The sequence below is a fragment of the Centroberyx gerrardi genome, chromosome 16 (assembly GCF_048128805.1).
Source record: "Centroberyx gerrardi isolate f3 chromosome 16, fCenGer3.hap1.cur.20231027, whole genome shotgun sequence".
NCBI classification, from domain to species: Eukaryota; Metazoa; Chordata; class Actinopteri; order Beryciformes; family Berycidae; genus Centroberyx; species Centroberyx gerrardi.
The window spans coordinates 11,869,711-11,881,153 of record NC_136012.1 but is presented as its reverse complement, the minus strand read 5'-3'; the positions used below and the strand labels follow the sequence as shown (position 1 = coordinate 11,881,153).

At 42.0% G+C, this 11,443-nt stretch overlaps 2 protein-coding genes across 2 annotated transcripts; both read left to right on the top strand.

Moving 5' to 3' along the window:
* Positions 1-2,052: 2,052 nt before the first annotated feature.
* On the top strand, positions 2,053-4,358 carry LOC139916860 (uncharacterized). Its single transcript, XM_071905875.2, has 7 exons — positions 2,053-2,146; positions 2,456-2,510; positions 2,620-2,703; positions 2,874-2,918; positions 3,192-3,446; positions 3,751-3,849; positions 4,158-4,358. The coding sequence occupies exons 2-7, from the start codon at positions 2,459-2,461 to the stop codon at positions 4,238-4,240; spliced, it is 618 nt and encodes a 205-aa protein (XP_071761976.2). The 5' UTR covers positions 2,053-2,146; positions 2,456-2,458; the 3' UTR covers positions 4,241-4,358.
* A 674-nt stretch (positions 4,359-5,032) lies between these two features.
* LOC139916851 (ADP-ribosylation factor-like protein 3) lies at positions 5,033-9,836 on the top strand. Its single transcript, XM_071905864.2, has 6 exons — positions 5,033-5,334; positions 6,419-6,562; positions 7,871-7,987; positions 8,571-8,621; positions 8,858-9,043; positions 9,283-9,836. Exons 1-6 carry the CDS (start codon positions 5,317-5,319, stop codon positions 9,328-9,330), a joined length of 564 nt encoding a protein of 187 aa, XP_071761965.1. The 5' UTR covers positions 5,033-5,316; the 3' UTR covers positions 9,331-9,836.
* Positions 9,837-11,443: the final 1,607 nt, after the last annotated feature.

Sequence of the window (11,443 nt, the reverse complement as noted above, 5' to 3'; positions counted from 1 at the left end):
TGCTAATACAAGCCACTGAAGAACCAGTGTGGGAGTAGTTGCATTCCTAGTTTTTAAGTAGTTCAACTAAATTCAGATTTGGATTGTAGCTTATTACTTTTTGGACATTTTGCAGTTAAATACTACAGCTACCAAACCATTTCTGGCTGTAAAAGAAAATAAGTATACTGCATTTTTCATCCTTTTTTTGTGTCATGTTTTGTGTCATGTCATGTTATGACATATCAGATGTTACAAAGACTCTTGTGTTTCTTTACTTTAAAGTACATAGGCCTACAACATAAAGTTAACATCCCTTCCACTTTTTTGTGTATAACCCAGATTTAGTTGTTTGGTTGCGTTTAGGTCCAGACTGCAGTCTCTTGGCCACTTTTTCTTTACACAGTAGTTTGAACTACTTTTTCTAAGAAAGTAGGCTATATTTCTCTTGGTGAAGTTCAACCTCTTCCAGTGTCTACTGAAAGCGACTGGTAACCTGTAGCTAAAACTATAGCCTACTTTCAAAGTAGCATCTCCAACACGGCTAAGGACACAGACGCTCCAAATAAGTTTGTGCATGAAATGCTAGTCATACCTTATCGTCAGTCATGATACCAGTGTTACTGGCGCACCGTTTGTCATATTTTCTGTAGTGCTTTTGTGCTGCAACTTTGGCCAAACGGTAGAAAGTGTGATGAAGTCCGCTGAGTAAGGCTACCATCTTCAGGGAAACTGGACTGAGCTGAGCTGAGCGGTCGGATGCTCTGCGAGTCAAGACAAGACACTTGACAAAACACACCGTGGGGAATGCGCTTTGCTAGAGGCAAAAGAGGTTCGACTAAATTAACACTGGTCTTTGATCTTTCATGATTGCAGTCAGTTGAAATCACTCAGTCCTGACATGCGCAGAAGCTGACGACCATTTGGACCAGGTGAATCTTAATGGCTTGATTTGTCTCGCGCACTGTTGTCATGGCTGTCGAGTCTCAATATGGCGTTTACTTTATATTTGGCTTTCAAACACAACTGAACTGTGAACCGTTGTCATATCTATACAAATTCGTTGCGTGTCAGCTTGTTTACTTTTGCTGGTGATTGAACAAATTGCATTTTGCACAGTGGCTATCAAAACCTCTACACAAATACCATAGGCCACTTGCCTGCTGCATGTCAAAATGGCAAAAAACAACAACCCTGAAATTACATTTTAACCTGGGTTGTTGAAAAATAAGGCCTAGCCTACATGTCTCTGAAATAAAGTGTTAGTAGCCTAGTACTAGTTCTTACAGAGAGAGAGAGCACAGCTGAATACACTGCAATCCAGATTCTCAATTAACAAGGTACACGTGACAGTCATGCAAGTGGAACAGATGTTGATTGTTATCCACTAGATATGTCTTTGTATTTTTATTCGGCTGTATGTAGATACTGTTCATTTAACTTTCATGCCAATAAAGCATATTGAGTTGAAGAAGGTAAAGAGAGAATTATATTTGAATAACCAGCAGCACTCTCTACTGGCCATTTTGCAAATAAACTAGTAAAGGGCCTGCACTCTAAGTCTTAAAGGGTAAATAGCCTATACCTCTGTAAGCTGTAAACATAGATTCATTGCCAATGTGGCTAAAATCCTCAGCAATGTTCTTAGTATGTTTGATATTGGATGGTGTGTGGGAAGCCAGTGGATAGTTTGCATGGGTACACAAGTTTGTTTTGTTGATAGCAGGCTGTCTCCATAACACACACACACACACTCTCTCTCTCTCTCTCTCTCTCTCCCTCTCTTGTTCTCCCCCTGTCATGCATGTGACTGTGTAACCAGTGTAACCCTCCCATCATTTCAATCTGAATATCATCATCATCATCATCATCATCAACACCAACATGAACAGCAGCCAGTATAATCATCACCATCATCATCATCATCATCATCATCATCATCATCATCACCATCACCATCACAAACCCTTGAAAACATACAAACAGCCACATTGTTTGCACGGAGTTCCAGGAATGAATGAATTTGCATTGATATCAGTGTTTATGATCAGTTTCAGTGTGCCTTCTCCAGCACAAAGACCATTCTGTAGGTTAGGCAAAGCAGAGAGCCGCACTCGCTCGTCATCCACTGACCTCAGTGTGCGAGGACACTCTGCCACCACAGCAGGTAAGAAATTAACCATTAAAATAGGATTTCTCACTATAATTCTCAGTATAATGACAACCACAGTATTATAATGTGTCAGTGTCATCAAAATTGCTACTCATCATCTGTTTAAATTATCTATGTTGCAGTTTCTTAAAGGGATTTTTATGTTTATCGACTAGTAAAGAATGTTTTGTCTTATTCTGTGTCTACAATGCTTCGGCACCTTGTCACTTATGTGTCAAGAAGATGTGGATATACTTCTGTATGGCACTTCTTGTCTGAGGAATTCTGAATATAACATAATGATATGAGCCTTTGGTCTAACAGAGTATGGCTGTGAGGGAGATGTTCCTATATCCTTTGCTTGGTAATCTCCTCATAAGTAAGCAACCACTCCTTTGAATTTTACGGACCTGTTTTCTCTTTCTCTGAATATTTATGCTTGTTCATCTCCACACGTCTGCCACTCACTCTCTCCTCTTTCATGGTAGCTGGGGTTTGCTCTGCCTGTGTTTTTGCCGAGTGTCTGAGGTGTAACGTCACAGGAGAAACTCTGGCAGGGGACAGATCAGCCGGTACCCCTCACTGTTTATTCTCTATAAGGCTATATATAGACTTCATCACTCAATACAATGTACCCAGCTAATGTGCCAGAACATTCTCTGCCACTTAGTGTATTGCTTGGTACGATACACAAGAAAACAGCTCTGAGTATTCTTCTTCCCGTCTCTCTGTCTCCCCACAGATTTTTGTCAGCTCTGCTCAAAGAATAATTCTAAGTGCATCAATGGTCAGTACCCAGTTTCCTCTGAATTCTCCCCTCAAAATGAATGATTTATGTATATCCTACTTAAATGCTGACTATGATTGTATTCCTTCCTCTCCACATTAACTATACTGTATTAATATGTGCAGATATTCCAGAAAAGTGCAAAACAGGAAAGCTGCAACTGTATGAATATCAATGGCAGTGCAATTAACTACATGAAGCGACACACTTATGTGATTTCTTGATGCTGTTGGAGTATCCGTCCATCCCTAAAACATTTGCTCGACCCATCAGAGTTGCAGGTGTCTCTCAACGGCAGCACTTCAGAAAGCTTGCAGGAGGGCGATGTCGTCACCATAGAATGTTTCCATAACCTGCTCCCATTGGTTGTGGAGTTTGAGTGGCAGAAGGACGGGGAGACCCTGGAAGGCCAGAATACCAGCAAGCTGACGCTCAAAGTGTTAACACATCACGCGGGCCACTATCGCTGCAGTGTCAGGAGCCCGTGTGGCAATTGCACGTCTTCGCCACACGAGGTCACTGTAAACGGTAGCCAGACATTTCTCTGCTTATTCTATAGAGTTTCAGATACCTGTTGTCTTTGTCATTTAGATTGGCTTTTAATCTTATTAGAAGCTACAGGCATGAGGAAAGTGCATTTTACAGTTTCTGAATTAGAATGAATGAGCAGAAAGATTTCATGACGTTCTAGCTATTAATAATAAAATGCTACAATACCTCAATAACCCTCAATAGCAATCTGTGTCTCTGGTGCATGTCTGTCTGTCTGTCTGTCTCTCTGCCTCTGCAACTGTCTGTCTGTCTCCGTCTGTGTGTCTGTTCTGTCATTCAGACAGCATCGTGGTGGTGCTGGTGATCTGTGGTGTTTCAGCTGTGGTGCTGGTCCTGGTCCTGGCTGTGGCCATGAAGTGCAAGCTGAAAAAAGAGAATGGTGAGAGCTCAGTTTGGGCTGAATAACTCTTATCAACGGCCACATCCACAGAAAATTCACATAATGCACTTTCCCTCGCTGCAGGTTTTTTTTCCTTACATACTTCTTTACTGTTGTAATAGCAACATAAGATATACTGTAGGCTTACAGTATCCCTTTTAAAGAAAGCAATACATTTTTCAATGAATGCATACATTAACAGCACCGAGTGTGCTGTGGTGATATTTGAATTACGGATTGGACCTTTATGTACATCATCAAGTGTGACATTTTGCTCTCTCTCTCTCTCTCTCTCTCTCTCTCTGCAGCTGAACATCAGAGGAGGAAGGAGCAGAGGGCACAGCAACAGCAGAGGGATCCACATCAGATGAGACCCAGCGATGCTAACTAACAACTCTTCTATATGAATATATATATGAATAGTAATAAATGCTAGTATACAATTGCTGTTGGCTAGTATAATGCCAATTAGTGTATTTGATATAGAAATAAAAACTGTTTTAACTATGTATTTGAGGTAAAGTGTGTGTGTGGTTTTATAAGAGGCCATTTCCAGACCAGGGTGGTTCCATTGTGTAACTTAGCAACCACGTTAGCCACACCCACTGCCCAGAAAGCCTGTCCAGTTGAGGAAAAGAGCCTAGAAATGTTTTAATCCAGGCGTAGCACAGGCATGCTAAAACTAATCCCGCTGAATGCTCCGCTCACAGGAACACACAGACACGCACCACTCCCACAGAGCAGCTTTACAGTAGCTAGCATGTAACGGATATATGGGATGATATGCCATCCACTCCCCTCCAGCCGACAGAGGGAGGGATGTGGGATTTGAGAGTTGACTTATGAACACAGAAATGAGTTCCCTGCTTCAACAATGTGATATAATCCTTTGAAGTTTATGCGTTAAGATGTTCTCTATACATAGGGTGGCCCTGAATGTCTCTGTTTTTCTGCAGTAACAGCATCCATGCCCCTCCACCATATGTTAAAATGTCTGAACTGTGTTTTTTTTTCCCCTCATGATTTGTGTGTGTGACTGTGTCAGGAAGGGCTGTTTCTTTGGTTTCCTCCATAGCAGGTGGCTAAGGGATAATCCAGGTAAAGCTCCACTGCAAAGTGGAGTTGGAGGGATGGGCAGGGGGAGGGGCGGGGGGGGTGGGGTGGGGTGGCCTTTGCATGGATGACCAGGGCTAATTCTGGCCTCCTAATCCCGGGCCCATCCACCCTCCCCCTCTTCCTACTTGCTAACTCCACGGTGGTGAGCGGCAATTGACGCCCAGGTAGACATTACTATCCCATACACACATACACACTTACCCACCTACAAGTTTATTGGAGAGGAAGAGGAAGAGAAGCAGGCACCCCTGGTACCTCTCTGTCCCCTGGATAACCGGATAACGTACCTGCGAGCTTCACTGGAGAATGTAGCTGCAGCCCCTCCAGCCAAGCCACAGGACACACGCCACCATGGGAGAAGCTCAAAAGGTAGGTGACCTGATCAGGAGTAGAGGCCTTATGGAACCAAATGTGAACCTATTTGTTTGATCCAGAGAGTTGCTCATAGGTTGCTATTACGCCAAACCTGTATACCATCAAGTGTTTAACGATGTTGCTGTATCTAGAGGCACCTCTCAGCTGTGATGGTTGGATTATCTAAATTCCTTGGCTTGTGTTGAACAAAGCAATGACATTTTTACTATATGTGCACCTATACATCTAAAGGGAAGCTGTAATCAGACAAACAGCGTAGCATCTGTTACCTAGAATCTAATATTTGTATATGTTAAGTAGCGGTGGTCCTTTTGTCATCAGCGTGTCTGACTTGTACTGTGTGCGTTTGTGCAACCTTGCTTCACACTAATCACATTAATCAGCACGCCATTATATGAATGGGGTTCTAATAAACTGTAGTGCTTTTCTAAATGAAGCAACAGATTAGTTGTTACAGATAGAAGGCGGGAGGGGGGGGTGTTGGAGAGAGGAAGGAGGGCTGGAGGGTGATGGGTGGGTGGAGCAAGATGGCGCAAAAGTGTGTGTTCTTAACAGTGACAAAGTTGACCTCAAATCAGAAGGAGGTCAGTGTGATTCTCAATAACGTTTTCAATGGCTGGAGAGTTTGTTTGTACACTGTCTGATTTTGGATCTGCCAGGTTATAACATAGTAACATGCCATAGTAACATGAAAAGGAAAATAGGGGCTTGTTATTTATTGCGAAATAATATATTGTCTCTGGTTTTCCAAGAACATGACATCAAAATAAGCTGAGCCCGTAGTTTGATTTGATGCTGATCACCATTATAGTCTTTTTGTAACAACCTACATGCTTTTTTATTGTATTGCCAAAACTCTAAACAGAAATACTATAAAACTGTAATTTCTTACCTTTGACCACTCATGTTTCTAATGGCACCACTGCCAGCATATTAAATTAGCTTTTCTATACATAAAAGAAAGGGTAGGCATCCTGTATATTAGCCAACCACAGATGAGGAAGCATGCTGGGAATGTGGGTTTATGGTCTGGATGGCACTGTATCAAGTTGTCGTCCCCCCCCCCCCCCCCATGCAGGGCTTACTCTCAGTCATTCAGAAACTGAAGGGATCCACGGAGCAGGAGCTGAGGATAGTGCTCCTGGGCCTGGACAACGCCGGCAAAACCACCCTGCTGAAGAGCCTCGCCTCCGAGGACGTCAACACCATCACACCTACGCAGGTACAACACACCCAACCTCTCCCTCTCTCACACACACACACACACACACGCAAAACTACACACCATAACCTCGAGGAAAGTAATGTCTAAAGCATGCATGTCTCTTTTGTGTCCTTCATTTTACTTAATTTATCCCACCATGAAGTTCTATTGGAGTTCTATTCCAAAATGCTCTTGTATCATTACCTGATGTTCATATGAAGTATCTCTAAAATATACAGGATGCAGTCTGGAGGTGTTACTGTCAATTAACAACTCAAGTTACCACCTGTCCTTTAAAGACTGACACAATTTGCTTTAATTTTCTGCTATCAATCATTTTGTTAGAATAGGTGCCACATTTTCAAATTGTGGATTTCTGTTATTGGAGTGAAACTCTTCAAATGCTACATTGTATGCGTATTTGCTATATACTGTGCCATAAGACAGTCATTATAAAAGGCAGAGGGATTTTATCTAAGCTTGTGAGACCAGGTGGACTTTGCACGCTCCTGTTCAAAGAAATGAGATTCAGATGACCTTTCCTTTCCTGGCGTGTAGTCAAATGAAATGATTGCCCCTGCAGAACACCTGCTTTAAGTCTCAGCAGTAAGAAAGATACTGATGTGAGGATGTTAGATCATCCTGTTAAATGTTGAATAACCTTTTATTAGGAGGAGATAAACCATAGCTCAGACTCGCACGCTCTCACAACACATTTTCTCAGAGAAGACCCTAACGGTGCGGTGAGGCCGCTTTTTTATCATCCTCCTTCCGATGAGATTATCTAACCTCTAATATGATTATCTAATACCCTTGACATACAGCAGACATACTGCCAGGTCCTGGGCAAGTGTGACGGCTCATCAGACGCCAGGGAGAGAGGATGCAGCGCAGTGAAAGAAGGCAATAGTCACAGCAAAGCTAAATCAGACTTGACACATAAACACATACACCGCGGTTGATCCTTCCAGCCTTATCCTCAGATTTGCTCCTCAGCTGGCCTCCAGGATAATGTTGTTACACAACCTCACCCGGCTGAACCAGAAAGGGCTGCGTTATGAAAAAAGGTTGAGGCTTAACACATTGACCAATTGACCAGGATAGTCCTGTTCCTTATAAACACCTAAAGTACATCCTGCTGACAGAAAAGCAGGGCAGAATATAGAGTTGTCAAACATTGAGCTGTATTTAACCATCACAGCACATCTCGGTGTTTCTGTGGCCCACATTTTGTTCAAAGTCAAGATCTAATTTTGGCATTGTTTTCTTGAAAAGGTGTGATAACAGCACTGATATGCAGTAACCCCAGCTTTGTATCTAACTTAGGGCTTTAACATAAAGAGCGTGGCCTCTCACGGCATGAAACTAAATGTATGGGACATCGGAGGACAGAGGAAGATCAGGCCCTTCTGGAAAAAGTACCTGGAAAACACAGACCTATTGGTGAGTGAGAAAACGTGTATCCCTTTCAATTCAATTCAAATTTAATTGTCTCCTGAGGGAAATATGGTTCGCAGAGAGGGTTCTCATTGAAAATAGACAATAAAACACTTGAGATAAGCAATGAAAACACATAACATAAAAGCACAGCCAAACACATAACAAATTATCACAGCATATACCACACAAACATGAGCTGACAAGATAACACACTCACTCATTTGATACAGTGCAATACAAGGTCATGCATCAGGACACCACATCATTTCATGTGCAGATGAATTGTATCTTGATGAAGGCACTTGTTATTGAAACATCAGTGTTGTGGAATTTTCAACAAATGTGCAAACTGAATTTCTATTTTTAATTCCCACTGAGTTCCACTGCTGTGTATCAGCAGCTGAATCTTAAGCCCAAGAGTCACTGACACCTTTAGAAATGTACACACACACACACACACAATACAGTAAATACTGATGCATGTTGATGGAACAAAACACTTCCTTCAGTGAATTCCCCCTATTTCAATAAATAATAAATCAATAAATAAGAGTATGATTCCATTCTTATGTGTTTGCTCTTTCAGATCTATGTTATAGACAGTGCAGACAAGAAGCGGTTTGAGGAGACGGGACTGGTAAGATTGATGTACAGTTTGAATCCCTGCATGCAAATGGGCGCTGACAATAATCACAATTACACTACCTTAAAGTGAAAATTCACCCTTAACAGAATTAATATGTGAATGTCATGTTCAGATTGCTTTTTTTCCCCTTTAGAAAACTGAAAATGAATAACTAAACCAAATTGTGTGTGTCTGTGTATGTGTGTGTATGTGTGTGTGTGTGTGTGTGTGTGTGCGTGCATGTGCAGGAGCTGTCCGAGCTGATTGATGAGGAGAACCTTAAGGGTGTTCCGGTGCTCATCTTTGCCAATAAGCAGGATCTGGCCACAGCATCACCGGCCAGTGAGATAGCTGAGGGACTGAACCTGCATACGTACCGCGACCGCGAGTGGCAGATCCAGGCGTGCTCCGCTGTGTCCGGGGAGGGAGTTCAGGTCCGACCCGGTCCCAAATTACATTCATTCATATCTCCTCAGATACAACACCAATTCACTGTATTAGAAATGCACCCAGCCTCTCAACAGCAATATAGTAACTAAGCTGTATGGTACTTAACATCAATCTTATGTTTTTATTGCTTTGACTTGTTCTGTTTGATGTTTTGAACTATTTCCCATCTCCAAAATGCCTGATCTATCTGATTTTGACAGTTTTATTTTCACCTGCCCAACAGGACGGCATGAACTGGATTTGCAACAACATTGTAAATAAGAAGAAATGAACCAGCATCCGTGACGACATCGACCGGAGTGAAACAGAGAATCTGTGTGACCGTCATTTTCCTTGCGATGCTTTTTAATGTTTCTGTGAGGAATTGAGGAAACGTTTCACCTCGTCAAAACAACTATGAAGCTTCAATGAAAGAAGATCCCACTCCCCTCGCAGACTCCAATGATCTGTTGTTGTTGATCTTTGTTTTCGCAGTTTGTTTTATTTTTATGGACATTTGCAAATATAGCCAAATTAATGAAATTCTGTAGCTACCGTAAGTGAACGAGGCACTTATTGATCAAAATGGATGTAATTTTTTCTCCTTGTCCCAAAGCTCATCTTCTGGAGAATCTGTTTGCTTTCTTTCTTATCTCACACAACGAGAGAACCGAGCTGAGTGTGTAGCCATGTGGAGCTGTTGGGGTTAGGCAGTGATATAGACACCAGTCCAGTGCGAGTGTAAAGTATGTGTGTGTTGTGTTTTATGTGTTTTGAGATTTTTGACATTAAAATCATTAGCCATTTCTGCTATGTTGCCTTCTTGTTTTCAAACCTGATGAAACCATCAATAGTTTCAGTGACCAAATTCTGCTGGAGGTTGAGGGAAAGCCTGGGTGGTTTGTGTTAGTTAAGAAAGCTCCAAACACACACACACACACACACACACACACACACACACACACACACAGAGATGATAAATACATGCATATTAATGGTCTAATAATGGTAAAACAAAAATGGCCAATGAAAAAATATGCAAAAAACAAACGTGCGTACATGTAAATGTGACTGTAAATGTCAACGCTTTGCTGAGTGACAAGAGAAACAATAACAAACTGATCCGCTCCTGCTCTGCTGTCATCTTGCTTTATTTTCACACTGAACTGACAAGTGCTTACATTGTACAGTGGGAGAGTGAGAGACTAATTGAAAGGAAGAAGGAGCGGCAGAGGGGGGAATTTACAATGATGCGCTCACAGGGCTGAACAAGATATCAAATCTACAAGGCACAGCAGAATAAACGGAGCAGGAAATTACATGCCGAGAGGCTGACTAATTTGTGGTGGGAGACTTTTTCTCCAAATGTTTACTTCATGTGTGAATACTGGGAATGATATAAATGCAATGTCTCTCTCTTGCAACAATATGTACCTTTGATGGAGCTCGTCAGGATCCCTTTGTCAACCACTGCCAGTCAAGTTTGGACACAGGAATTTTTCTTTATTTTTACTATTTTCCACATTTTAGAATAATAGTAAAGGCATCAAAACTATGAAATAACACAAATGGAATTATGCAGTGACCAAAAAAGTGTTAAACAAATCAAAACTATCTTATATTTTAGATTCTTTAAAGTAGCTGCCCTTTGCCTTGATGGAAAGACAAAGGAAAGAAATTCATACATAGGCATCAACTTCACTATTTATATTTGTCCAAGAAACAAATTTCAAGCATTTAAGCATAAGCCTTTAGATCAAAATGGCTTTAAGAGAATGAAAAACATAGCACATTCAATCAGGTGTGTCCAAACTTTTGACTGGTAGTGTACTGCCCCGCCTTGTTCTCCCAGCAGAGATACCAGCACCTTGTTGGTCTGGGCAGCATTCATTCTCCACAAAGTGAATGTCCAGCCATGATTCTCTTTTTCAGGAGACTTCCTCGGTCCTCCTCACCCACTAAATGTTCCAGCTCTCCTGGGGCGATAGCTGCCAGAAACAATCCCCCCCCCCCCCCCTCCCCTCCACGCCCCGTCCCCAGGCTCGCGGGCCTGGACAGCCCTGTTGTTACAGAGAACAATGGCTGCATCCTCCACATAGTTGTCCCTGAGAGCGACCTTGATGTAGTCCCTCCACTCAGCCATTTTGGCTCTGCTCAGCTGCAGTTGGATTTAATGGATCTTTTGTTTATATTGTCTGGAGCTGTAATTAACCATCTGAAAGCACTCTAAAATCACAGCCACTGGCAGGCTATTGTCTGTGTCCTCCTCTACATGAAATTCTGCTAATGAATACTTTTGTGTTTTGTTGTCATCTGCTGTTTATAAGTGGTTGGGGGGTAAAAAAAAACAAAACAGCTTTCTGGTTTGCATGCAAAGTGTTACTATAGCGATTGAATTGAAATAT

Coding starts and splice junctions, on each gene's coding strand:
- LOC139916860 (XM_071905875.2), top strand. CDS start 2,459: ATGGCTGTGAGGGAGATGTTCCTATATCCTTTGCTTGGTAATCTCCTC. Junction 2,511..2,619: donor GCTTGGTAATCTCCTCATAA/GTAAGCAACCAC, acceptor CTTTCATGGTAG/CTGGGGTTTGCTCTGCCTGT. Junction 3,850..4,157: donor CAAGCTGAAAAAAGAGAATG/GTGAGAGCTCAG, acceptor CTCTCTCTGCAG/CTGAACATCAGAGGAGGAAG.
- LOC139916851 (XM_071905864.2), top strand. Junction 6,563..7,870: donor ACACCATCACACCTACGCAG/GTACAACACACC, acceptor TATCTAACTTAG/GGCTTTAACATAAAGAGCGT. Junction 9,044..9,282: donor TGTCCGGGGAGGGAGTTCAG/GTCCGACCCGGT, acceptor CCTGCCCAACAG/GACGGCATGAACTGGATTTG.